We start from the raw sequence: 24,824 nt of genomic DNA on the forward strand, positions 1-24,824 counted from the left end.
GTAATGAGTGCTTATCTAATTTCATCTTCTAGTACTAGAGGTTCTTGTAAATAGGGAATATCTTCTAAGGTATCTTGGTTGCTGACATCTCTACTGTACAGAATTTCAGTGTATTCCTTTCATCTTCAACTGATCTCCTTTGAATCAGTTACTACTGTCCACTGGCGTCTAATAGGTCAGTGAAAGATATAATAGATTATGACATGTGAGGACTTATCTCAAAACTACATTTTGGAAAAGATGGAAGATTAATGCTAAAAACTGAAAAGACTGCTACTACTCCTGCAACCAACTCCTGTACAGCTGGTATAGAGATGAACCCTAGGAATGTGGCTTATCTTCCCCAGTCTCTACTTGGGAAAGAAAGACAGAAGAGAGCAGAAAAGAGAAGAGCAATTAGTCTTCAGCTCAGTGCACAAAGGCAATTTGTTTTCTTCTTCATGGCCATGGTGGGTGGCCCAACTGTATCAGGAAAGAGAAAGTAGGGGATGCTTCTCTACTATAGTTTCTGAGAAAGGTGATTCAACCATACTACCTCCTTTTGATGCATATTGGATAAAGGCAAACACAAGAGAGAGGGCAAAGCTTGAGAGTGGTCAGCAAATACATATATAGAAATGCTGCTGGTCACTGGGTGCAATGTATACTTGGGTGGTTATTAGGTGAAAGACGTATAGATATGTTTACCCTGTTGGCTGAGACACACTTTTCACTGGATTCTATTACTCAATGTATAGAGAGACAATGTTCTTTTACGTGAGGTTTCTATCTTTGCCAGCTCTTTTGTAGTGACGAAGTTAGTTCTTATCTTTGTACTTTACAATTATAGCAATAAAATGATTGGCAGCAGTATTCCTCTACGTTTTGTGTACTTAAAATTTACCATAAATATAGTAACAGGATGCGTGTAAATGTATAAATGTCCTTTATGGGAAAATGTCATTTTTCTTTCTATCTGGGTAGGACAGTATCTTTGATAGAGTGATTGGCAGGGCTTACCAAAAAAAAAAAAAAAGTTGAGAAACGCTATTATAGTAAATGGATATAAAGGTCTAGATCAAGTGTCATTTGTAGATCCTCAGAGCAAAATACTTTTTTTTTTAATGACAAAAATCTTACAAGATTGTGATGTGAACTCTCATGAGAATGGTGAAATCTCATGGGTGATATTATTGTATTCTCATGAGATTTGATGATTTGATGAGATTATGGACATTTTAATTTTTATTTTAATTATGAAGTACTGCTAGCCCTATTGTGTGACATCACACAATGACACCTGTACCTATAAGCTCTCCCACCCTCTATTCTAGATCAATACTAAGCATTAGTAGTAATTTTAAATATGAATTTACTAGGGTTTTAGCATTCTATGCAAGTAAGCTTTTCCACAGGTTGTATGGCTTCCTATTAAGATCCATCTAGACAAAAATCCAGTTATCACCTGAGATGGTAGATGTAACATCCATTACCATGTGGCTCTCCAGTGGCACCTTATCAGTCCTTTTCTGGCTAGTTGTCACATTAGCATGACCCTCCAAGATATTTTGGAGAAGGGGAAAATAAAGTGTCACAGGTAAGTTGGTTATAGGCTTCACCATGTCAATTACAGAGAAGAAAGTGGATGAGTTGAGTGTTCTGGGAATTGAACTAAACCACAGCTGTTTTCTTCACGGTTCTTGTAGACTCAGTGTCAAAGAACTCTGTGCTGTATTTTTCTAAATCCCCTCTGATGAAACTGACACAAGGCTGGTCATTGAATCTGCTGTGGAACTATAAATGGATGTGCCTTGACATATATGAACACATTTCAAAGCAAAGCCCAAAACTAATGGCCAATTAGAAGTGTTCCCTTTGGATGTAGGTTTGCCCACATGATCATGTCAAATGAAACTTTAGAAGTTATAGATTCTTCCAAGAGACTCTCTGTCTTCTAAAAAGCGAAGTGTTGACAGTCTAAGACATGTTATATTCTGTTCATAAAAGAAGATGTCACAGGCCCAGCAACTGATCTGATTAAGAAAACAGTCTTTTCAAACTCAAACTAAGTCTGGGAATTATTTTCATATACAATAATTTATATTTCTATGTTCAAGAGCAGGGGAAGGATTACTACCCTCTTCTTTCTATTATAAAGACCAAAGTCAGAAAAGGACTTAGTTGAGTACTAATAATTAACAATATACCTCCAAACCTGCTTCTTGAGATACACTCTTAAACTGCCATTGCAAGCCATCTTTCTGGAGATTCTGGCCCATTGAATATAAGTCTTATTTTCAGCAGTTCGAGTCCAGCCTTCACGTTAACAGGGTGAGCTCCTGTTTCCTCCCCAGTTCCTGTCAACCCAACAGTTCAAAAATTCACGTGAGTGGATAAATGGGTACTCTCACTCCGGTGGGAGGAAAAATGCTGGCGGCGCCTTGCAAAAGGAGTCGGGAGTAGTTGCCGGTAAGCGCGAAACCGCACTCGCCCGAAAAGGGCGCAAAGCAACGGAAACCCCGCCTCCTGCGGTTGCCAGCTGGGCTCTGCTCTAAGAAGGAGGCTCTGGCAAACCACTTCCGAAACACCTTGCCTTGAAAACTGCAAGAACTCGTCCAAGCAGTCACTGCAGAGTCGGTAATGACTGAGCGCAGATAAAAAAACAAAACAAAACATAGGATATATCATAATACACTTGGAAAAGTGGCATACAAATAAAGTGACTATGATTGTGTTATAGAAGAATTTAAGTGAAAGAGGAAAAAGTGACAAAAACCTAAGGCAAACCTTTTAGTATGTTAAACAAGGAAACATTTAAATCCCATAATAGAACACAACTATTGTGAATAGCCAGCCAGCATTCACAATATTGCAGTTTCCCTGCCTGTCTAAATGCCAGGCAATGTCTAGTTTGAATACATATCTTCTCAGCAACAGGCTTTAGCACTTGTGCTCAGGCAATTCCTTCAACCCCTTCCCTCCTCAGCAGAGAAAAAGGGTTGTTCCTTTACAAGACAAAGGCAGAACTCTAGGGACACCAAGCTAGAAGTTTCTGGGCCTGAGCTGGGAGAACAAGTGGAGTGTACCATTTCCTCAGAGTGCTAGTAAATAGTTGGAATTACCTCACAAAGCTGGGGGAGGTCTAAGGATAAAGAATCAGAGGTCTTTGCTTCAAGATTCAGGTAACTCTATGGAATAGTTAACTGTTCTAGTTAGATATTGCAAAGAGTTTTAGTTTCTTTTGTCTGTCTGTGTTAGAATCCTTAGTCTTATTTCTCTGCTGAAGTTTGGTATTCTGCATAATTTCAGAATGAGTTCAAGACTTACTTTCTTTTTATTAATTTATTGGGAACTGATACATAACTTGGAAGTCATCTTTCTCCCAAGATCACTAATTACCGCAGGCCAACACCATCTTGTGAATTGCTGAGAGCACTGCAAGTGTTTTTGGAAATAGAACTTTATATATCATATCTTTTGAACTATTTTTTAAAGTTTGGTTTTATTTATCTCTTGTGAGATTGATTTATTTCCAAAGCGTGGAGGAATGGCTGAAACAATTTGTTACATGATTTTATACTACAAGTACAAGAGATTAAATTATAGAAATTATTTTGTTTTCCCATTTTTACCTTGTATTTGCTAGAAAAGCAATACAAGTTAGGGGAACTCTCTCTCACTCACACACCCAGAGGTTAGAGGGAGGAAGCCAAGTGAGGCACAACCTGAAAAATAGATGGTAGCAGCAGTAACTCCTGAACAGCTATACCAGAGTAGGAGGTGGGGCCAGGGCAGTGTTTCTCAACCTTGGCAACTTGAAGATGTGTGGACTTCAACTCCCAGAATTCCCCAACTCTTCAAGCTGCCAAGGTTGAGAAACACTGGGCCAGGGTGTTAAAGTCAGTGGAACTTTGGATGAGGACTTTGGAATCCTCCAGCCTTTTACCCTATGGATCCAATTCTGCTGCTACAAGAACATTCTATAGGTTTAGAGGCAATCATCTGATTAAGCCAACTGACAATTTATAAAACAATAACAAACTTCATAATTTTCAAGATCTTTTAATCAGGCAAAGCAAATAAACCAGGAAAAAAAATGGTATGTAGTACAATTATTTGAATGCCTTGAACTTCAGCCTCATTTTTCCTCTACTGCATTTTTTCCTGCTTGATCTTGCATGATTAAGAGTCCTTGGAAATATGGAAGCTTGATATTCAGTAAATCATGATATATTAAAGTGGTTTCCTTTATGGATGTTTATTTTATTTCTTTTTTTCAGAAATAGATGTTCTCTGCAGGGGCCACCAGTAGGCAACTGACACCCTGATGAAAGAACTCAGGTGTTATGCAACTCCTCCCCCTCCAGATAATGGCAACTGAGGATAGACAAGAGAAAGGGAAGAGGAGGGTAGGTAATCTGGGCTGCAAAAATCCAGATGGCCATTAGGTGGCAGCCTGCATTTTGCCATCACCAAATTAGTTTTGTGCATCTATTTGCTGCCATATAGTGCTTGTCTGGATGTTTGCAAACTGAATGTGGCATGCCTATTCTCCTCTCATTCCTTCAAAAGTAGGAATGAGGAGGAAAGCAAGAAGACAAAGAGAGCAATAACTGAGAGATCCACTTCCAGCACATACTACTGTTGTTGAAGCAATGGCTAATTCGAGAGAGGAAGTGATAGCACTAGTAGTAGTGGCTGCTCCCTCCCTCCCTTTTATACCACTCTTTCATGACAGTTCCTGTGCCTGGGTTGCAAAATCCAGACAACCTCCAGAGATGGCAGTCAGGAGACAAGAAAACTCTAACTCCTGCTGCTCTCTTAGTGCTCATCTAGTCTTTTTCAGGCCAGATATGGTAGCCCTACCCCATACTGTCACTGTATTTAGCCCACTGATTTTATACATATCTATATTGTTAGCGGCACCTAAACCTAAAACAGTTCTAGTCTTGAAATAAAAACAGAGAACAGGGTAAAATATTAGTTAAAAACACAGTTTCCCTTATATTCCCCATTTCCCTCCTGAGTCATGCAGAAATTTTGTGTCACAAGTTGGGTCGCTTGGGTTAAATTTTGAAAAAACTTTCAAAAGGAGAAAATACTTCCTACTTTTTTGCAAAGTAAAAACCATAACCCATGGGTGATGCACTTAACATGCTTCAATTAAAACAATTTGGCTTTGGAAAGCTGCACAACAGAGCTTTTAAGAAATGCTGAATTGCAAAATCTAAAATGGATGATGTCAATTGTGATCTCTGCTTTAAAAAAAAAACAGATCCCAATGATCTGTCATCCTATAATGGCTGGACTGGGGTCATCTATGGAGGTGGGGCAAAAAAGTCAAGAAGTGGCTGTGCTCTGCAATTGAAGCCCTGCCCCCTTTTACATGTGTTGCTGGGCTTCAGTTGTGCAGTTGCAGCCATCATCTTGACTTTTTTGACATCTCCCTGTGGAACACCTGATTCCAGCAAATGATTCTGGGAGACTCCTAGATCTTCTGGATCTTACAAGATGTCACTGGAAAGCACTTGGCATCATGCAGTGGAAAAAGAAGGGGCTTACTTCATGGTGGTTCCCATGAGGCTCCCGTTTCTATGGTTTGGAAAGAGTTGGGGTGAAACTTTTCTAAGGGCCACATTCTTTTGGGGGTCATGCACTATATTGCATGCAGAAACAGTGCTCAAGGGTTAGGACCAAGAGTAGACTAGTCAGCCATTCTCTCTCAATCCCCCTCTCTGTCAACTTCTTTTTCTTCCCTTTCTCCCTCTCTTCTTCCTTCCTTGGCATCAGATATAGAGTCCTACCAATGACATCAGATCCTTGAGGGCTGATGACTTCACTGGCAGTTGTCAGTCTATTGTTCTGCTTTCTTAGAGCTCCCACAGTCCTGGTTTGGTTCCAGCAGCCCTGGTACCTCTACCCTCACCCTCCACCCTGACCTTGGCAGCTCTCCTAACCTTAAAGGACAACTGGAGGTGAGGATCATAAGCACAGGGGAAATTTCCCTAGAGGGGGGCAGGTCTGGCTTCCACTGTAGAAACATTCCCCTGAATACCTTTTAATTTTCTTTTAAAAATGAATGGTTGCACCCAAGGCTAAGTAAGCATGGTGCTGTGCAGGCAATCAGCGTGAATTTTTTAAGGCTGCACTTTATCCTAGTGTATTGTGCAAACCAGCCTATGTGGTTTAGTTAATGTTATAGTACACCATGCAAACCCAGAAAATTGGGATAATTTCATACATCCAGAGTTCAGCTGTGAGAAGGTGTGCCATACAACCACAACCTAAATATAAACAGCAGGTAGAGAGGGCCTGATCCAGCTCAAGACTCTAGTAGGAGTGGATTTTAACACTTTGCCTCTTGCCTCTTGATCTGGACTGAGGTCACCCTCACTTTCTATTTACACTTAAGAAGCATTAGCTTTCATACTTAGCCAAAAGGAAAATGATGCTGAATTTAAAATGACTACCCACCCATGCTTTTGGTTATTGTTTTATTATGTGTGTTCTTTTAATTTGTTTTGGTCTAATGTGCTATGAGAATGAACCTAACCACTGTGGTCTGTTAACCATAATTTATAGCTTAGTGTCCTATGTAAATTCAACCATGGTGACTTAATCAACAATCTCAGGTGAACGGTTAAAATGAACTATGCTCTGCTAGACTTTTCAATTAACTTATGGTTTTGTTTTAAGTATGGCCTGCTGAAAAAGCTGCAGTGGCTGGATTCACATAACCCTAAACCATAAGCCATAGTTTAAAAGCCATAACAACTAGGTTTATACAAAAATAAACAGGCCGCTTGATGCTTAGTGTGCTGTGTGAATTCAGCCTCTGCATGTAGCGCAGGTAGTCCTCGGTTAGTGACCATTCGTTCAGCGACTGTTCAAAGTTATGATGGTGCTGAATGAGGAGACTTACGGCTGGTCTTTGAAGTTGTGATTGTTGCAGCGTCCCCATGGTCGTGTGATTGCGATTCGGGTGCTTTGCAACCAGCTTGCAATTATGATAGTTGCAGCGTCCTGTGGTTACGTGATTGCCATTTGCGACCTTCACTGCTGACTTCCAACAAGCAAAGTCAATGGGAAAGCTGGCAGAAGGTTGCAAATGGTGATCACATGAAGTTGTGCTTAACAACTGCATGGGATTCTCTTAATGACCACAACTGGAACTGCCAGAACTGCCGCTGTAAGTCAGCGCGGTCATGCGATGTCGCACTTTACAACCACGTTGCTTAGTGACAGAGTTCCTGATCCCAATTACTGTCATTAACCAAGGACTACCTGTATATTGGTCAAACAATTCCTTGTAAAACTAGTATAACACAAATTCAGCTTGCCAACAGGATCAGTAGTTTTGTGGATATCAGTATATAGTATGCTGTATCTACAGAATTTCCATGAGGTTCCAGGCCACTACAAGTAGTTCTCGAGTTATGCCGGCAATTGAGACCGGAATTTCCATTGCTAAGCAATGCAGTCGTAAAGAACGATGTCATATGACCGCATCACTTAGCAATGGTAATCCCAGCACTCCCCGTTGCTGTTGTTAACTGAATTCCACCGGTTGTTAGCCAAGCACCCACCCCAATCCAAACTATTCCCAGCATGGTCCCGCCTAGCCCCAAGCCTCGGTTCTTTCAAGGTAAGGGACTGCCTCCCCTTCAACTCCCCTCAACTGTCTATATCCCCCATCTCTGCTCTTTTGGCCACCCCACACCCTGCCTTGCAGGGCAGCAAGCAGCTTCAGAACCAGATGGCTCTGGGGCTGCTTGCTGCATTAGGCCTTGGGCTTCTTGGTGCACTACAGCCCAGGGGCTTCTTGGCCCCTGAGCTGCAGCACAGCACAGAACCTCAGCCACCCCACCTCAGCAGTGTGGCGTAAAGCCACAGCCACCCCAAGGAAGCCCCGGCTGCCCCAGCCCAGCCCAGACGCAAGGAAACTACTGCATGTGATCTTGGGAAGAAGGCCTTGTGCAACCAGCAGCTGCCTTGTGAAGGGCCTGGTTGGGCATGCTTGGTCAGCAGTGGGAGCAAGAAGATGGCAAGGTCAGCTGGAGGGTGGCAGAGCACAGTCCAGCAGGGGCTGCAGAGCACAGAGGCCAAAAGGGTAGAGATGGGGGGGGGATAAGCAGGTGGGGGGAGTTGAAGTGCCCCTACGGTCGTAAGTGCAGCCGGGCTGCCAAGCGCCAGAATGTTGATCACGTGATCGTGGGGGCACTGCAACAGCTGTAACTTCAGGGACTGGGCATAAGTACCATTTATTTAGCACTGCTGTAACTTCAAACGGTCGCTGAATGTATGGTCGTAACCTGAGGACTCTGTAACTTCATTTTGAAAAGAGATGTGTTTAGTTTAGTGTGATTTTTTTCTTAAGAAACTCATGCCTAACTCACCAATGAACACTTTAATGATCTATTCTGTAACTTTTCCAGGTATCACTATCAAACAGGCTGACTAGACAGAAGTTGCATTTATTCTCTTATTTTTCTTTTGGAATATGAGGAACATTTGCCTGTTTCTCACTAAGGAAAAGAAGACAGACTGAATGGCCAGACTGCCAGTTTGAAGACACCCCTTTGGAGACATATGTTGAAGTCTGGATAATTACTGAACAGCTTTATAGATCCTGAATTCAGCAGGGGGTTGGACTCTATGACCTCCTAGCTGTTTCCAAGTTGATGAGTGTACGAACTAACTGCATTGGCTTGCTTCTTGCCTGAGGAACAAGAACTTCCTTCTTATGAGAAAACACAGAAAAAAATGTCTCTTCTATTATTCTGAATTGGTCATAGCTTCTGAATTACAAGCTATCCATAAAACTCCAAAGAGGTGATGTGATCATCAGGTTTCATTTTTCAGTTCAGTTTTACACCAGCCTGACCACCCTTGTATAATAATATCTTGTTTCCCACCCTTTCTTCATATTCACCAACATACAGCCTTATAATCCATAAATAAATGTATGTTAAACATTAAGAATAGCGTAACTCAGAAATTCTCATCATGCCATACAATCTGTTGTGACTAATTGCCATGCTGGGTATATGCAACCTTCAGGTACAGATAGGCCACAGTGTGAGTTGCTGGAGAGCCACAGTGGGAAGGCCTCTCACGTAGGGCTTATGGTGAGGAACAGGATGCTGGAGGAAAAGGACTATTCCTTTACAATAGAAAGAGGGCATGAAATCCTAACTGCAGCCTTATAGAGCCATCACAATCATCCGGAGATTGACACGGTTCCATGTTTTCAGATAGTCTCCACTATCTTCAGCAAGCTGGTGAAACTCCGTGCATGCATGAATTGAATGTAAAAGCAGGGTTTGTATTGCACCCATGGTCACCTTATAAAGTGTAAAAAATGTCTACTAGGTGATTTTTCCACTTGGCCATGAAGATATTTGCCTTTGAAGCCTTGTTGCATGCCTGTCCCAAGATTTGTTTTTATTTTATTTTTAATATCAAAAGCAATAATTCTCAAAGAATGTCACCAGTCTTTAGAGATTAAGTTGATCATGTGATTTCTACTTTCTCTTTTCAGCTGCCACATAGCATTAAAAAAAAACCTAACACTTAATGCCTTCTCTAATATTACTTTCCATATTTCTCCATAGTTGCCATGGGGATGTCAGGTGATCATGACTAGAAGAGAAAGTGATCTAAGAGGAAACCGTGTTCCTATCTAGCTGTTATTTGAATACTACTAACAGAATACTACTTTCATGGCAACTGGCATAGAAAGAGCTTTTGAATTTTTGGGGGGTTCACTTTTGACTCTGCTGTTTGTTTTTATTATTGATTTCCGAGCTTCAATTCTTCACAAAGAACTTACACTATATTCCCTTTACGCAGCTTCCATTATGGCCTTGATTCTTAGGTTACATCCCAGGAACACTGAGGCTCTTCCAGAAGTTTTTAAAGGATTACTCAGTAAGTATTTGTAATGGCTGATAAACTGCCTAAATGGGGGCACCTCAGTTTAGCTCAGGAAGCCACAATTGTAAGAAATATCCATCTACCTGGAAGGGGAAATTCTGAATATAAATTTCTCCACCTAATTCATCTGTTGATTGAACATCTGCCATAGGTTAGATAGTGATTACTACAGGATCCACTCACAGTGGATGGGTGTGTGGAGTCCTGCTCTACTCTTCCATTCTTCTGGGACTGATGAAAACAGCTAAGTATTACTTTGCAAGTTATTCACTGGACTATATGCACTGCACTAGTGGCTGTACATAGACCAAATTTTCTCTCCTTACCAATCTTTGACCCCCCCCAAAAAAAGTGCAGTTGCAGCACAGGGACGCCCACTGGGAGGTTGGGTACCGCCCCAATCTCGCCACACTGCCTTTTGTTTGTCAGCAACAAGCTCTCACATACTTGCCTCTTTCTGTATTGTCTTGCCACTTACTCCCTCCAGACCTTTCTAATTTTTTCAACCATTTTAGCTTCCCTTCTGGCTATTTATCACTTCATGTTCTTAAAACTTTTCACATCACTCTTTTGAAGGATTCCATGAACTCCATCCAGCCACAACTTTTTCAATCCTCTTGACCCATTCATGTTTCCCTGTATATACTTATTTTGTAATTTGATATTTATACTCTTTGTCTAAACTATCTCAACGGTTTCCTTCATAATGGTCACTTATTCCACTTATTCAACCCATATGTAGAACCTCTTCCCATTTTACCTCCCAGACTTTTTAAGTAGCCCATTCCCACTGCATTTAACTTTTTTTTGGTTTCTCCTGAAATCCTACCTGTTACTTCCATATAACAAAGTGAACAGAAGCACACCTGCATCAGCAGCCATTTTTTAATTCACCCCTTAAAACAGAGCACATACTACCTACTATATTTCTACAAGCATTTGCACATCTTAACATTTTTCCATCTGTAGTAAACATTTTACCAAAATAAGCTACTTACTCTATTTTTTTGTATTTTATGTAGCAATCATTCTATGATTTTTCCTCATCCATAGCTTCTTTCACTTCATCATGCCATCAAGCATCCTTTTTCATAGTTTCTACTAGAATAAACTCATAATAAATTATGTTACTGGAGCACCCTGTAACATAATTCTTTTCACTCAGCTCCAAGTAGCTTCTTTTCCTTTCTTACATTCATTTTCCATTCATTATCTTGGGAAATTCATCTAGCTGATAATACTCTTTCATATACAGGGCTTGTACTTTCTCTTGCAAATTGTTCTGCTTTCACTGTAGTTTCTTACATTGCTTTGTTTTTCTCCCATGCCAATTTTTTCCCCAATATCCAAATTTTTACCTTGCCAGAATGTCTTTTCCATATCTAGGATCTTTCACTGTTCTTATATCCTTCACTAATTGTCTCAATTTTCATCATAAATAATCAAGGCAATCATGCTTTCAGATGTGCAGTCACTCCATTGCCATGTACAGATGAGAACAGACTTCTGCCGAAACCACATATTTGAAACAGAACTTTTTCTAAATAGTCACTGAATATCCTTCATTCTTATTCATCTTGGGTTTCCAAAAGACACAATACATTTTTCTATACTCTCTATTTTAAACTGAAGATCAGTTGAGATGTCTGGGGATAGAATCCACGTAAGCAGGTACTAACAGTAAAATTAAATTGATTTAAAACAATAACAGTAATCATTAACTGTATTTAATTTTATCTCCTCTCACTTTTAAATATTTTTTCTGTATCCTGTTTCCTTTTGGAAGATGTCCTCTGATGTGCTATACAAAGGCTAGTGGTTCCCTCAGATTTTGCACATTTCTGAGCTACAAAGAGAAGGCTAAGCAGAAAAAAAGTGACATTAAGGTGACTGTATGTGAAAGAGGGGTGTGTGTGTGTGTGAGAGAGAGACAGAGAAAAAGAGACTGATGGAGAGGAGAAAAGCCTACCTTTCCTCAGCTTGACATCCTAGAGATATATTGGACATGAATTCCCAACCCTCCCAGGCCGTCTGTTGGGCTGAAGAAAGCTGAGTTTCAAAAGACCTGGAAAGCACCAAGTTGCCTGCACGTATGAGGATCATTAGCAACAGAAGCATTAAATTGCACTCCAAAGAGGAACAGGTGAGGAAGAGTTCTGCCATCTGATTTTTTTGCTATTGCATAAACTAGGAGAATTTTAATTGCTTAAGTCATGTACAGCAGTAGGTATTCTGCAACAACTGCTGAAGTATCTCTACATCTTTTGAAACCACAGAATCTGTTGGTCTTTTTCCCTTGGTTTGAGCTCTGCTGTGTGAGATGTTATCTTTCACAGAACAGGAGTTTTTCACCTGAGTGTAACCCCAGGCTTTTAAATTCTAAGGATAGTTAGTTTCTCAACTGCCATCACTGGACATAAATGCTCAGCTGTCAAAGACTCAAGGGAGAAGTCAGCCTTGAGAACTTTTCTACAGAGATTTCATTCTGAGCCATAGCAGCAGGGAGAAAAGAAAGTGCCTTCTCCTTCTCCCACTGATGGTGCTATCACCCGAAGTTCTCTCAAGCTTATCTCTGCAGATAGGAATCAGTTTAAGCCACATGTGCCAAAGGCAAGCCTAGGCTGATCCTGTTTGTGCCGTTTGACCTTTAAAATACTGCAGCAGCACTAGACAAAGCAGTATATGAGAAATGCCATCTTTTAAAAAAGCAAACGTTTTAAAAACACAGCAACACCTGCATTGCTTTCAAAAAATACCAAGTGAAGCTTGATGTGGTGTTACTCATTTGGTTTGCCCTATATGACTTGTGGGATTGAGGTTTTAAATTGGATTTTTTGACTCAGAGTGGGATTATAGATTTAATCCATTACCTCTGCAATGTTCCTGATCAGCACTGCCCCCCTCCCCCAAACCTACAAATGATAATATTAGGAAATAACTCTTTTGATAGCAAATGCAGACTTCCTCATTCTTATTTTATTTTATTTTATTTTATATTTATTTATTTATTTATTTATCAGACTTACATCTCTCTTTTCTCCCAGGAGCTCCATGCAGTTTACAGATCACCATCTTATTTAATGTTTTCCTACAACAGCATCCTTGTGGGGTAGCTTGGCAGGAATGTTACCCAATTTGGATGTACCACCCTGTTCTCCTAGGATCTTCATCCTGCTGCCACTGACCTTTCTGCCAGGTTGCTCCCCAGCGCTTTCTCACAGGCCCATCAACATCTTCTCACCAGCCTTCAACTGTAAGGTTTATCACAATTGTTAAAATGGTATGATTTGTTCAATTTAGTGCAGGATGACAATGGATGAGATGTAACTTAGAAAAGACTTAGTAACTGGTTCCAATGAACCTGACCAAATGGCCTTGCCTGGTGTTTCTCAACCTCAGGGACTTTAAGATGTGTGGACTTCAACTCCCAGAATTCTCCAGCCAGAGTTGGTCCACACATTTTAAAGTTCCTGAGGTTGAGAAACACTGGCCTAGATAACAACTCTATAGCTTGGACTGAGTAAGAATTGCTTACCCAAAGTCACCCAATGAGCTCCTATGGCTGAAAGTGAATATGAACCTGGGTCTTAAGAATTCTAGTCCAACACTTGAACCACATCTCACATGATTTCAATTACCACCTTCCCCAAGGGATAAATCCTTAAAAAAAAATCAATATAACATTTTTTATTTGGATCTCAGTTAAAATGGATTTTTTAAAAAAGACTTCTGTAGGAAAACGAACAGTTTATTGTGTATGGTATCATTTACAGAAATGTTATAGTCGGTATAATAATACAGTATAAAAATGCACAATTCTTGTCTAGCCATATATAATGGAAGTGTGCAGATGTTCCAATGTTAGTGGCACCCTGACAGTTGTGTTAGGGCTGGCTGGCAGCAAAACCTGTTTTGAGCTTCAGCTTCAAGACATGGATGTTTTACCGTTTGTGTTGTTTACTGTGAATATTGAATTGTTTTATATTTTCTACTGTACTTGTTTTATTGCTTTATATTACTATGTTGTACCATGGGCATTTTAATTGCCTTTTTTTTATAAGCCCCCATGAACCTGAATGGATGTCAACAAAATCAGTCACATCTGAAATTGTTTGTATTTAATGTAATTCAGTTCAAATTGTATTTCAACAATAAAATAAAAATAAGCGATGAGAGAGAGAGACAGATGGGGAAACAAAAGGGGGAGATTGATTGATTGATTGGTTGGTTTTCCTCAGATCATGCCTAATGAATTACTATCCTACACTGAAGGAACTTCATGGAGAAAATCTATCAATGTGGTCGCTAAGAATCCACAATGACTTGATGGCACCTAATTAATCAAATTCAAACTGAAGGAACTAAGGACCTCTTTGGACTGAGACTTGGTGTGTAAGACTGTAGTACTGTAGAAGTACTCCGCGGAGTGTTGAGTATGATTCCTGTGAACTTTGGGAGTAACTTCCTCTTCATTGCACTAGCCACAATATAGCATCAGGGGCTTTACAATTGTACAGAAGGGAGGGGCTGATTATCTCACAAGTACACTTACTCCGTATGGAAGAAAAAAGGACAAAGAAAGCATTTCATAGAGGTGATTTTACAGCAGCCTTCTTTTATTTAGCACCCTGTAGATAAGTAGGGACTACAACTCCCAGAATTCCCCAGCAATGTGTCTTCTCAGAGCTCTGAAGCAAGGCAAAAAGGGCAGCACCTCCTTTTAGATATTGAAGAGCTGTTTAAAACAGCTTAGAAAAGAAACGTTCTAAAAGCAGGAATAATGGAGGAAGCACATTCTTCCCTGGCACTTATAGTCACAAGTGGAGAATGGGCAGTTTTCCAGATGCTGTTATTTTTTAAATTTTTGTTTTATTTATGATCAGAGACCAATTGTATAAGGTACAATTCATTCAAGATAAAAAGTAAAAGTAATATTAAAATGGATTAATCTAACAATGTGGTAGGCTATGAATAACTATTCTATGGCCCAACAACAAAAAAGTAAATCTTCCTTGCTAACAAATTGGAACTAAATTAAACTCCCCCACTTGCACCAATAGCAACTGAGCAAAATGTAGCAACCCTTTTGGAGATTTCTGTTGATAGATCCACAAATAGAAAGGATGCATTCTCACCTGATCTACCCAGACAGTTAACTAGCCGAGGATTTATTAATTCAAGATACAAGATTGATAAAATATGTATTGCAGTGAAACAGAATGACTCAATCTCCTTCTCTGGACAAGGTCAAGGATGTCCTTGAAAGGGGATGTTATTAGATCTCCCCTCTAAAACCATGGAAAGCAGAACGTTAAGTCTGGCCAGATGCTGTTGAACTAGTTCTCTGCAGCTCCAATCAGCATGGACAGCTAGCAATATCCAGGAGGGTAGACTTCTCAATAAATCACATTGGTTGTATTTGGGGGGTAGGAGTAGGGTTGCTGTGGCTTCTCTACAATACAACTTAAATGGTGCTAGGAGGTTGCAAAGGTCCCACCAGGAACTGCGTAGGAAACAAAAAGCGTATATACTGTAAAGAGAGATTGCTCCCTTACCACTTTTAGTTCCTTTAAAATGCACTATCTGGACATTGCTGCAAAGACAGGATTGCTTTGACACTTGCAGTCTAGGAGTTAGCCCATCCATCATAATTAAGACAACCACTGTTTCCAGTGAGGGGACCTTTTGGCACTGCAAATAGTGTTTTGAGGAAGGACGGCTGGTGTGCATGGAGTGGGTGGAAGGGTTTTTCCTGTTGCTTTGATTCTCTAGCTGGCTGAGTTCATTTGCATGATTGTTTCATACTTCTGTCTGCGAGCGTTTATGTCTGCAATAATTTAATGCTACCGCTGGGTGAATTGACAATGCGTTATCAGTATAGAAAAATGATTTCATACAGGCTACTGCTGTGTTATTGTAAGGCAGATTGGCACGCTGCCTGCAGTTTTCATCACTGGAAAGTCTGATTGTTTAATAATAGAAAGAAATACGAAGTTCCATTACAGTTAGGAAGAAAAATTTATGAATTAGAAAGGCCTTATACTTTTTTTACCCCTCTAACATTTCAGATTTTAGTCTATGGGCCCTTGTAAATTTGCTTTTGCACATTTCCATGCTCACTTAATGATCTTCCATGGCTGCAGAGTCCCATGGGAACTCCACAGATGGATCAAAAAAGGATTACAATGACCCATAACGTGAACTTCAGTCCTAAAAGGTTGCTTGCACCACATGAGCTGCTGAGATCACCACCACCCTTGGACTGCAGAGATGAAGGGAGGCACATATTGGCCTTTGCTACCAATCTGAGATGAAGGGCCTTCAAGAAACTGCCTTTTTTGCCAGGAAGAACTTAATGAGAAGAGGAAGACTAGCCTGGCCTCTTATACTGGACAGAGAAGAGGCATTTGCAGGGCACTTGCCTCTCTTCATGGCTGTTAGAAAGAATACTAAACTACCAGTATCTCTGGGACTAAAGAATTAAAGAAAGCACATTCTGGATCATTTGACAGCCAGAAGATTAAAGACTGGTGGATCTGTGCGTGTGTGTCTGCGCATGCATGTTTTCTTCCAGTCTGCAAGATTTTAAGTTATTTTGCGTTACTTCAATCATTTGATTCAAAAGTGGGCTGTGCGTAAATACTACAAAGTAAGTTTTATTGACGATCCTGCTAAGGCTGCCATCAGAGATCTGTTGGCTGCTGACCAGAGAAAAGGCCTTATTGATTGCAGTGCCCTCTCTGCTGGCTGCTCTTCCAAGGAAGCTCACCTACTGCTGAATTTCATGACCTTTCAGCTCTGAGCAAAGGACTTCTTTCTTTACTCAGGGCTTTTAGTTTTGATGTTACTGCTATTTGTATTTTTTTGATCATTTAAAATTTTAGAGTTACATCATAGAATCACCGAGCTGGAAGGGGTTATATAAGCCACTGAATCCAACCCCTGCTCAGCATAGGAACCCAAAATTTCCCTGGGAGATGCCTGTTTGGACTCACTTGAACATATCCCATAAAGAGAAGCCCACCACTTTTTTCAGTAACTGGCTCTTAATATTAGGAATTTTCCTCTGATATTAAACTGGAACCTGATTTCTTGTAACTGAAGCCCATTAATGGCTTGCACTCTAAAACAATCAAAACTAGGCCTTAGTTTTCTTCTACAGGACCAGGTATTTCCTGTCATGTCTTTTTTAAAAACGTTTTTAATGTTTTTTGAACAACATGTTTGCATTCTTGTGTAAAGGAATATATGACAACTAGAAACTGGCAATTATAGTGCAGAATAGTGCAACTGAATATTGAAGACAACCAGAAGAAATATTTTTGGATTAGGAATCCTTGGTGTACCTCAAGTTCCCATGTTCATGAAGGTTTGCCTAAATGCTTCAGTGGTGCTGAACAAAGGTGTAGGTGAGACTGGCACTTTGACTGAAGGGGACTGGGTGGTATAATCTTTGGGGGCTATATATGTATAATGGAGTACTGCATTTCCAGTTAGTACTAGTGAGCTGCATAAACTTCACCTCATTATATCAAATAAATCTTTTAAAGCTCACCAAGAGCAATATATTAATAAAAGTCCTTTTTGAGGTTAATTCTAGGGCAAATGGACAGTCAGCAATTGTTTTATCCAACAAATAAAACTATATTCTCTCAAGTAGCCATTGATTTGATTATGTGCTATCAAGTCATTTTCGACACCTAATGACCACACAGATAGATTTTCTCCAAGGTGATCTACCCCTAATCTGTTCTTTCAAGTCTCCCAGTGGTGCACTCATCACCACTATAACTGAGTCCATCCACCTTGCTGCTGGTCGTCCTCTTCTCTTTCCTTCCACCTTTCCTAGCGTCAGAGCCTTTTCCAGAGAGCTGGGTCTTTGCACAATGTATCTGAAGTAAGATCATTTGAGCCTGGCCATTTGTGCCTTGAGTGAGAACTCTTGGCTGATTTGTTCAATGATCCATTAGTTTGTTTTCTTGGCTGCCCATGATATTCTCAGGAGTCTTTTCCAGCACCAAAGTTCAAAAGCATCAATATTCTCCTTGTCCTGCTTCTTTAAAATCCAACTTTTGCTTCCATATACTTTCTATTGGGTTATACTTTTAATTTGTTGTATTTTCCTATTCTGCATAAACTTCCAGATTAGGAATGTGACTTTGTCTCTTGCCCAGCAAGGTGGCAGCATCTGGTTGAACACAGCTGATCTAAACAAAAACCAAAAAACCCACAGCTAAGCAAGAGTTATATTTTTGGTTGCATCTTCGTGACAGACCCACCAAGAATTTCTAGGGTTGGATGCTAGATTAACAAGTGAAAAAGACACCTCAGAAGAAGGTTTTGGCAAATCACTTCCATATTGTTAACAAGAAAGCTACAGTACATGGATATTTCTGTGGAGTCACAGGAATTGAGTTCGACTGAAAGGAAGTTTTACCTTTTTACCTACTGCTCCAGCTTCTTTGCACCAAGTTCTAGCCTGATCAAAGAGGACATATACTTGAAATCAAAGACAAATATTCAGTCCACATAAGTCCCTTGGTTTAAAAGACTTCTAATTCTTGGAAATGCCTCTAGGGTTCTAGCCAATGAATTTACAGGAACTGAAAAATAAGCCAGTTAATTTTAATAAAACAGAATTGTATGCACTGGAATAAGAGAAAACAGAATCAACAAAACAAAAGATGATACTTTACATAAGCTTTTTGTATAGCACTGGACAACGTGACCTGACCAATTTATAATAATACATGCCAAAATTACTTGGTATATTCTTCCTTTCTAAGGATAATGAATGACATGCAAATCTACAATATTTCATTTTTTTAAGCTATGAAACTGTCTATTTGGCTGAAGCTTTTTATTTAATATTTTCTTTCAACTGTGCTAAAATAGAGATCTACCCTGTTCAAAGAAGTTTATTTTAAATTACACTTATTTAATTTAATAATACATGGTCTGATTTCTGGTATTTAGGTTCCGCAATTCCACATTACCCACTTCCTCTTTGAAATCCCATCTCGTCTGATGAGGAGACCAAATAACTTGTACCTGCCTTTTCTAGCCTGTCAGAAGATGATGAAACTTAGAGTCTAATGCATTTAGAGGGCACTGAACTGGTTTGACCAAAGACTGAAGGTGAGAACTGTTTTGAAATTTAATATACTGAAATATATCTTCAGTAGAATACATCAATGTTTCTGAATCTCAGCAAGTTTAAGATGTGTGGATTTCATCTCCCAGAATTCCCCATCCAGCATGCTGGATGGCTTATTCTGTGAGTTGAAGTCCACACATCATAAAGTTGCTGAGGTTGAGAAATGCTGGGATACATGATATAAGAGTAGTGGTGTATATTTGTGTGTGTGTGTGTGTGTGTGTGTGAGAGAGAGAGAGAGAGAGAGAGAGAGAGAGAGAGAGAGAGAGAGAGAGAGAGAGATGATTTGGAAACTTGCGAGAGAAAGACACCACCTACACTCTAGGAAATCTTTCTTTCCTGTGTAGGTGGAAGTTCTGAAATAAGTCTTCTCTAAAGGGCAGTTCTGGGGATACCTTCTGTTATGAAGATAACAGCTCATCATCTTTCAAAGAAAAGAAGAACGGAAATTTGACAGGGACAGCTGCTTAAGGCTGTTTCATTGAAAGACCTTGTTTCTATGGAAAAAGGAAAGGATTGCCTTGCTCTTCCCAACTCTCAAACTGAAAGTAGCTTAACCAAAGCAGACCCAACTGACAATTCATAATTCCAGTGCAGGTAATCTTAAAACCAAATGGATTTTTACTCTAGTCAGTGACTAATACATCGTTCACCAGTTGTTACTGCTGCATTTTTAAAAAGCGTGTCTGAAATACTCTGGACACTTTGTCAAATGTTTGGTCTTGTTTACAACTTGATTGGGTCAGACTAGCTCAAAGCCCTGTGGGACATAGCAAAGCCACATTTTTAGGTCTCTTCCCAGCTAGCAGCTGTTTCAGCCTGCCTGATATGTGTACTTGTGGTGAAAAATACACTTGGGCTACCATTCATATATCACATGTTGTTTCCTGCAGTTCATACAGGAAAATGTAAGTCATAAAGCAAGTCCAGAGGTCATCTACCCTTTATTTAAGAGCTTTTCTGCATGATCACTCCCAGACAAAGAGCTACAACCACCGGGGATTTATTTATTAAGCTCAGACCCCCCACTCTTACTAGCTCTCATATGGTTCCCAAGCAGGCTCTGGCATCAGCTTAGACTTGCTTACTTTCAAGAGGAGAAGTGCACACATGGAACCTGCCAGCCACGCCCTTTCCCAGCATACTCCATTCCATTCCCCCTTGCAACAGGCCGCATCCAGCTATTTTCCAGGAATCCTTCTTTTCCTAAGACCTTCTCATGTTTGTAAACATGGAAGATCCTCCACATTTGCTGATAATTACTCTTGTAATCTGTGGTGCTATTTGGTTATACTGTGTAAGAATCAATTCATAACAATGAGTTTGTTGTTAATAATTTTGGCTTGCTCTGTTTTAGCCCAGGTTTTCTCCAAAGAGCACAGTTTGATAAACATGGTTCCTCTGTAGCCAGGTACTCTATGAGGTAGAGTATGACCAAAGAGAATGACAAGATTCACACATTGGGCTGACCATTGCTTTACCTAACCATGGTTTATTAAATAAATGACAATTTCACACATACATTAAGATATAAACCATGGCTTACTAACCACAGTGGCTCAGCTTATAGAATCATGGAATTGTGGATCTGGAAGGGACCATAAGGGTTAGTTAGTCCAACCCTCTGCAATGTGCAGGAAAACCAATTAAACCATCCCTGAGAGGTGGCTGTCCAGCCTCTTCTTAAAAACCAAAGGTAGACTGTTCCACTGTTCTACAGACTTCACCATCAGGAAATTTTTCCTTATATTTATATTCCTCAGATGTAGGTAGCTGCAACAGATACCCATTATTCATATATCTCCTTAGGCCAAGGTCAAACAAAGCTCATGATCCAGCACATGATTTTATGATGTGGGAAATGACACATGCTTGCTAGGGACTTGGTCAGATGAAGCTGAAAATAATGTATGCAAAAAGAATATAATGAGGTTTTGCCAGCTACCAGAAAGATATCCTCTAGCCAATCAAATTGTCAATCTTGGCATGGCCCACTTGGCATCCAGATGTTTCTTATTAAATCTGAAAAAAGCATTTATATAAAACAGAAGCCTAGGCTACAACCATACACACCTGACTGCATTAAAGACTAGCTGAGATTAATTGGTCAGATAATGCAGAGAAAAGCACCAAAGGCACTTAGCAGCTTCTATAAATCACATAGCTTCATTAAAAAAATGCTACTTCAACATAAAAAAATACTTTAGATAAAACATAGTAATATTTATTGAAATCTATCTATGTGTAGCCTTCTAAGTGCATTACAATTTTTTGAATTACAGAGAAGTATGCTCCATGGCATCTTAAAGGAAAAAAAGAGAATCCAAACTATATTGAAGACACAGAACAGGCAAAGTGAGGGAGGGACCAAGATAAAGCAGAAAGTCAGGACATGTGGTTCCCCCCACTCTATCTATCCTTTATTTTACCTTTTCTTCGAATTGATTCTGATGAGAAGGGAAAAAAACAATGCCAGATTCAGAACTGGCATCATTTCCCCCTTGTTCCAGTAATGGTTTTGGACATAGTGGATCCGTAACCTCTCTCAGCACACCCATGGAATGCTCCCAGATTGCTTTTTTTGGTCTGTTTTATACCACTGAATTCTGGCATTAGAGAAGGTCCAGTTGCTTGCATCTCTGCACCTTGGGCTTTTTTAGCAGAGGGTGGATTTTTCCCTCAAGGAGATCTAAAAATACCTGTGGCCCTTGGGATGCTCCCCCAGGGTTTATAGTACTGTATCTTTAATAACAACCTATTGCTATTATGAGAGCCAGTTTGGTATATTGGTTAAGGTACCAGGTTAGAAAACAGGCCCTGAGTTCTAGTCCTGGCATAGGCATAAAGCCAGCTGGGTGACCTTGGGCCAGTCACTCTCTGACAGCCCTAGGAAGCAGGCAATGGCAAACCACTTCTGAAATTTTGCCAAGAAAACTGCAGGGACTTGTCCAGGTAGTCTCCAGGAGTCAGGACTGACTTGAAGGCACTCCCCCAACACACACAAAATTGCTATTGCAGGTAATCTTCATTTAGCAACTGTTTGCACTTACAATGGTGATGAAAAAGTAACTTTATCACCAGTCCTCGGATTTATGATCTTTGTAGGTTCACAAAGAAAAGTTGAAGTAAGATCATAAAGATAGTCAGTTTCAGTTAGTGACCACTTGACTTAACAACCAAGCTGCTGTGGTCCCAATAGTCGTTGCTAAATGAAGACTATCCGTATAGGCATAGCTGACTAAAGAATGTGAGGCTGCATTCTATAAGTCCTTTCTTAACAGTAAACTCACTAAACTCAGTGAGACTTCCTTTGAACAAACAGGTAAAAAAAGTAAAGGGGCTGGGTTATTTGAGGGACTGCCTCTCCCCGATTACATCTGCCTGTCCCATCAGATCCGGCAGAAGAGGCATGCTGTGGGTCCTGTCTGTTAGGGAACTACACTTGGCGGGTCCCAAGAGGCAGTCCTTCTCTGCTGTGGCGCCCGCCTTAAGGAACAGTCTTCTCCCCGAGTGAAGCTAGCTCCATTCCTACTTATTTTCCAGAAGTCCCTCAAGACCTGGCTATGTCATCAGGCCTGGGGTACCAGGGGACCAGTGAAATCTTGAGGTGGCTCCATTATTGTTGTTAACAACTAATCTCCTGTATGCCTAGTGATTTTTAAAAGCTTTTTAATAATGATTGTTTTTTTATATATATTTATTGTTTTTTATCTCGTTGTAAGCCACCCAGAGTCACCTTTTGTGAGATGGGTGGCCATATAAATTGGATACATAAATAAAAAACAAAGTGTTGAAATACAAGCTGTATACTGTATCTGCAGTCACGAATGTCTTAGTCTTAAGGCTGCAATCTTATAATACTTATTTCTTGTTATTTTTATATTGCCTTTTTGCAATCCCTCTTCCCCACACAACTGTGTACACAAATAAAAAACAATAAACACTTACCTGGGAGTAACCTCCTCTAAAATAAATAGGCTTAACTTGGATCTGTATAGGATTGCACTACAAAATGCCCCAAAACGTCTTATTATTTGTTGCAAAGGATTAATTGACTTTCTGCTGCTAATGGAAGAACTATTTCCAATTTTAAACAGGCTAATTCACCCAGAGGGTGAAGCTTTCTAAATTTGTTAAGAAACAGGCATTTTTGTTGTTCAGTCATTAAGTCGTGTCCGACTCTTTGTGACCCTATGAACCATTCCGCGCCAGGCCTTCCTGTCCTTCACTGCCTCCTTGAGTTTGCTCAGTTTCATGATCAAGAAACAGGCATGGCATGTTGTATATACATATATATTTTAAAATTTACCATTTGCTACCCTCTTCTGAAATAGTTTAAAATTCAAATTTATTTCAGAAAAGAATGGTTAGTAACAATGAAACAATAGCAAAAAAATATCATCAGAGGACCTTAACAGCGAAGAAATATCCCGGGGCATAGCTTAATAGCTAGAGTTCATTTAGTGCAAGTCTAGAAAGTAGTCATGACAAGAACATGACTTTCTACCGAAAGAGATCAGAGCAAGGACCGTTTACATAATATATGTAAGTACAAATACACACGTGTAGGCATACTCAATATTCACATAAAAACTAGAGAAAAGAACTGAAAAAAAGCAAATGTTGCAGGTCTGAACAAAATTAATCTTACATCTATACAAACGTGTGTACGGATGCAATATAAATATTTGCAAGCATTTGACATTGATTCCTGGGTGGAACAACTCTTTCTTTAATAATCTCATTCTATATTTCGTAAGTCTGCAATTAAACATTAGTTATATTTCCGGCTGCCAGTTGAGCGGACGAGCCAAAACCAGAATACAGTATGGGATTGGGCTCTAGAGAGACGGAGGATACTCCCTATAGCTTCCCTGCCACGCGTATGGCGGGGTTCAGATTACAACTGGAAGTGAAAATCAAGCGCTGCGCCAACCTTTTTCCTTCTCTCTATGGAGGCACGAAGCTTTCGATATAGGATCAAGCCCTCCTCCTTCTGATTGGTTGTTCTTCCTGGGACACCGGCCAATCGTGATAAACGTAGAACGTCTGTGCGACTGCGCGGGACGATTTGAATTTTCCCCTGTGCTTCTTGCCAGTTACGATGGAAGCCGCCTGGTCGGAGTCCGCCATGGACCTCTCTGCTCGCGCACAGTGAGTAACTGGAAGGGCGAACCGATGTCGCTTCCCGCGGATTTTTGACGGAATGGATCTCTTCCATACTCCGTTTTCATACTCCTGCGACAGCCAACCAGGCTAGCAGCTTTTTGCCGCCCTAGCAGCTTAAGCAGACGGAGGCGAGGGAGTCATCTTTTGAACACTAACTGCTCTCTGCAAGTTCATACGTGTAGTCCTTATATACAACGTGCAAGTGAAAGGGAGTACTGAAGCACGAAATTAGCTCCAGCGGGTGAATATAGCAATTTCAAGCTATATATGCATCTATATAAACAATATATAAACCTTTTAAAAACCTCTGTTCTTTTGTTTCTGTAAGATGAGCAGTATTTGGAACAGCAGTCCTGAACGCTGTTACCCCCAGCTAAACATAGAGTGGGACTTACATTTGAGTAACAACTCATGGGATTATATTGCAAGGCAGCATCAAACAGCATGAGGAATAGTCTAATAATGGAATTACCAGGCAGAATAGATTAATGATTCAGCTTGCCTGAAGGCCAGTCTAAGGAACTTATTAATCACTAGGCACCAAACATGTGGCCATATTGGCCTCTGGAGGTGATGGTTAAAC

The 24,824-nt window shown here is 40.2% G+C and overlaps 1 protein-coding gene across 6 annotated transcripts in view; it reads left to right on the forward strand.

Annotated features, from left to right (window-relative positions):
• The window catches only part of BUB1 (BUB1 mitotic checkpoint serine/threonine kinase), a 310,629-nt gene that overhangs the window by 245,920 nt on the left and 39,885 nt on the right, over positions 1-24,824 (forward strand). For 2 of the 6 annotated variants that reach the window (XM_088148531.1, XM_088148524.1), the window contains 5 exons: positions 8,415-12,058; positions 12,960-13,168; positions 18,892-19,053; positions 19,420-19,669; positions 24,031-24,226. In XM_088148531.1, the coding sequence (XP_088004657.1) occupies positions 24,177-24,226 (50 nt within the window). In that variant the 5' untranslated portion in view covers positions 8,415-12,058; positions 12,960-13,168; positions 18,892-19,053; positions 19,420-19,669; positions 24,031-24,176. Of the gene's footprint in view, positions 1-4,259; positions 4,389-5,769; positions 5,955-8,414; positions 12,059-12,959; positions 13,169-18,891; positions 19,054-19,419; positions 19,670-24,030; positions 24,227-24,315; positions 24,483-24,824 lie in introns of those variants that run through there. The other 4 variants (XM_088148539.1, XM_088148518.1, XM_088148512.1 and 1 more) reach the window with 4 other exon arrangements.

This window comes from Python bivittatus, unplaced genomic scaffold, assembly GCF_059951505.1.
Source record: "Python bivittatus isolate LINGU-HERP-01145 unplaced genomic scaffold, Pbiv_v1 ctg000020_np1212, whole genome shotgun sequence".
NCBI lineage: Eukaryota > Metazoa > Chordata > Lepidosauria > Squamata > Pythonidae > Python > Python bivittatus.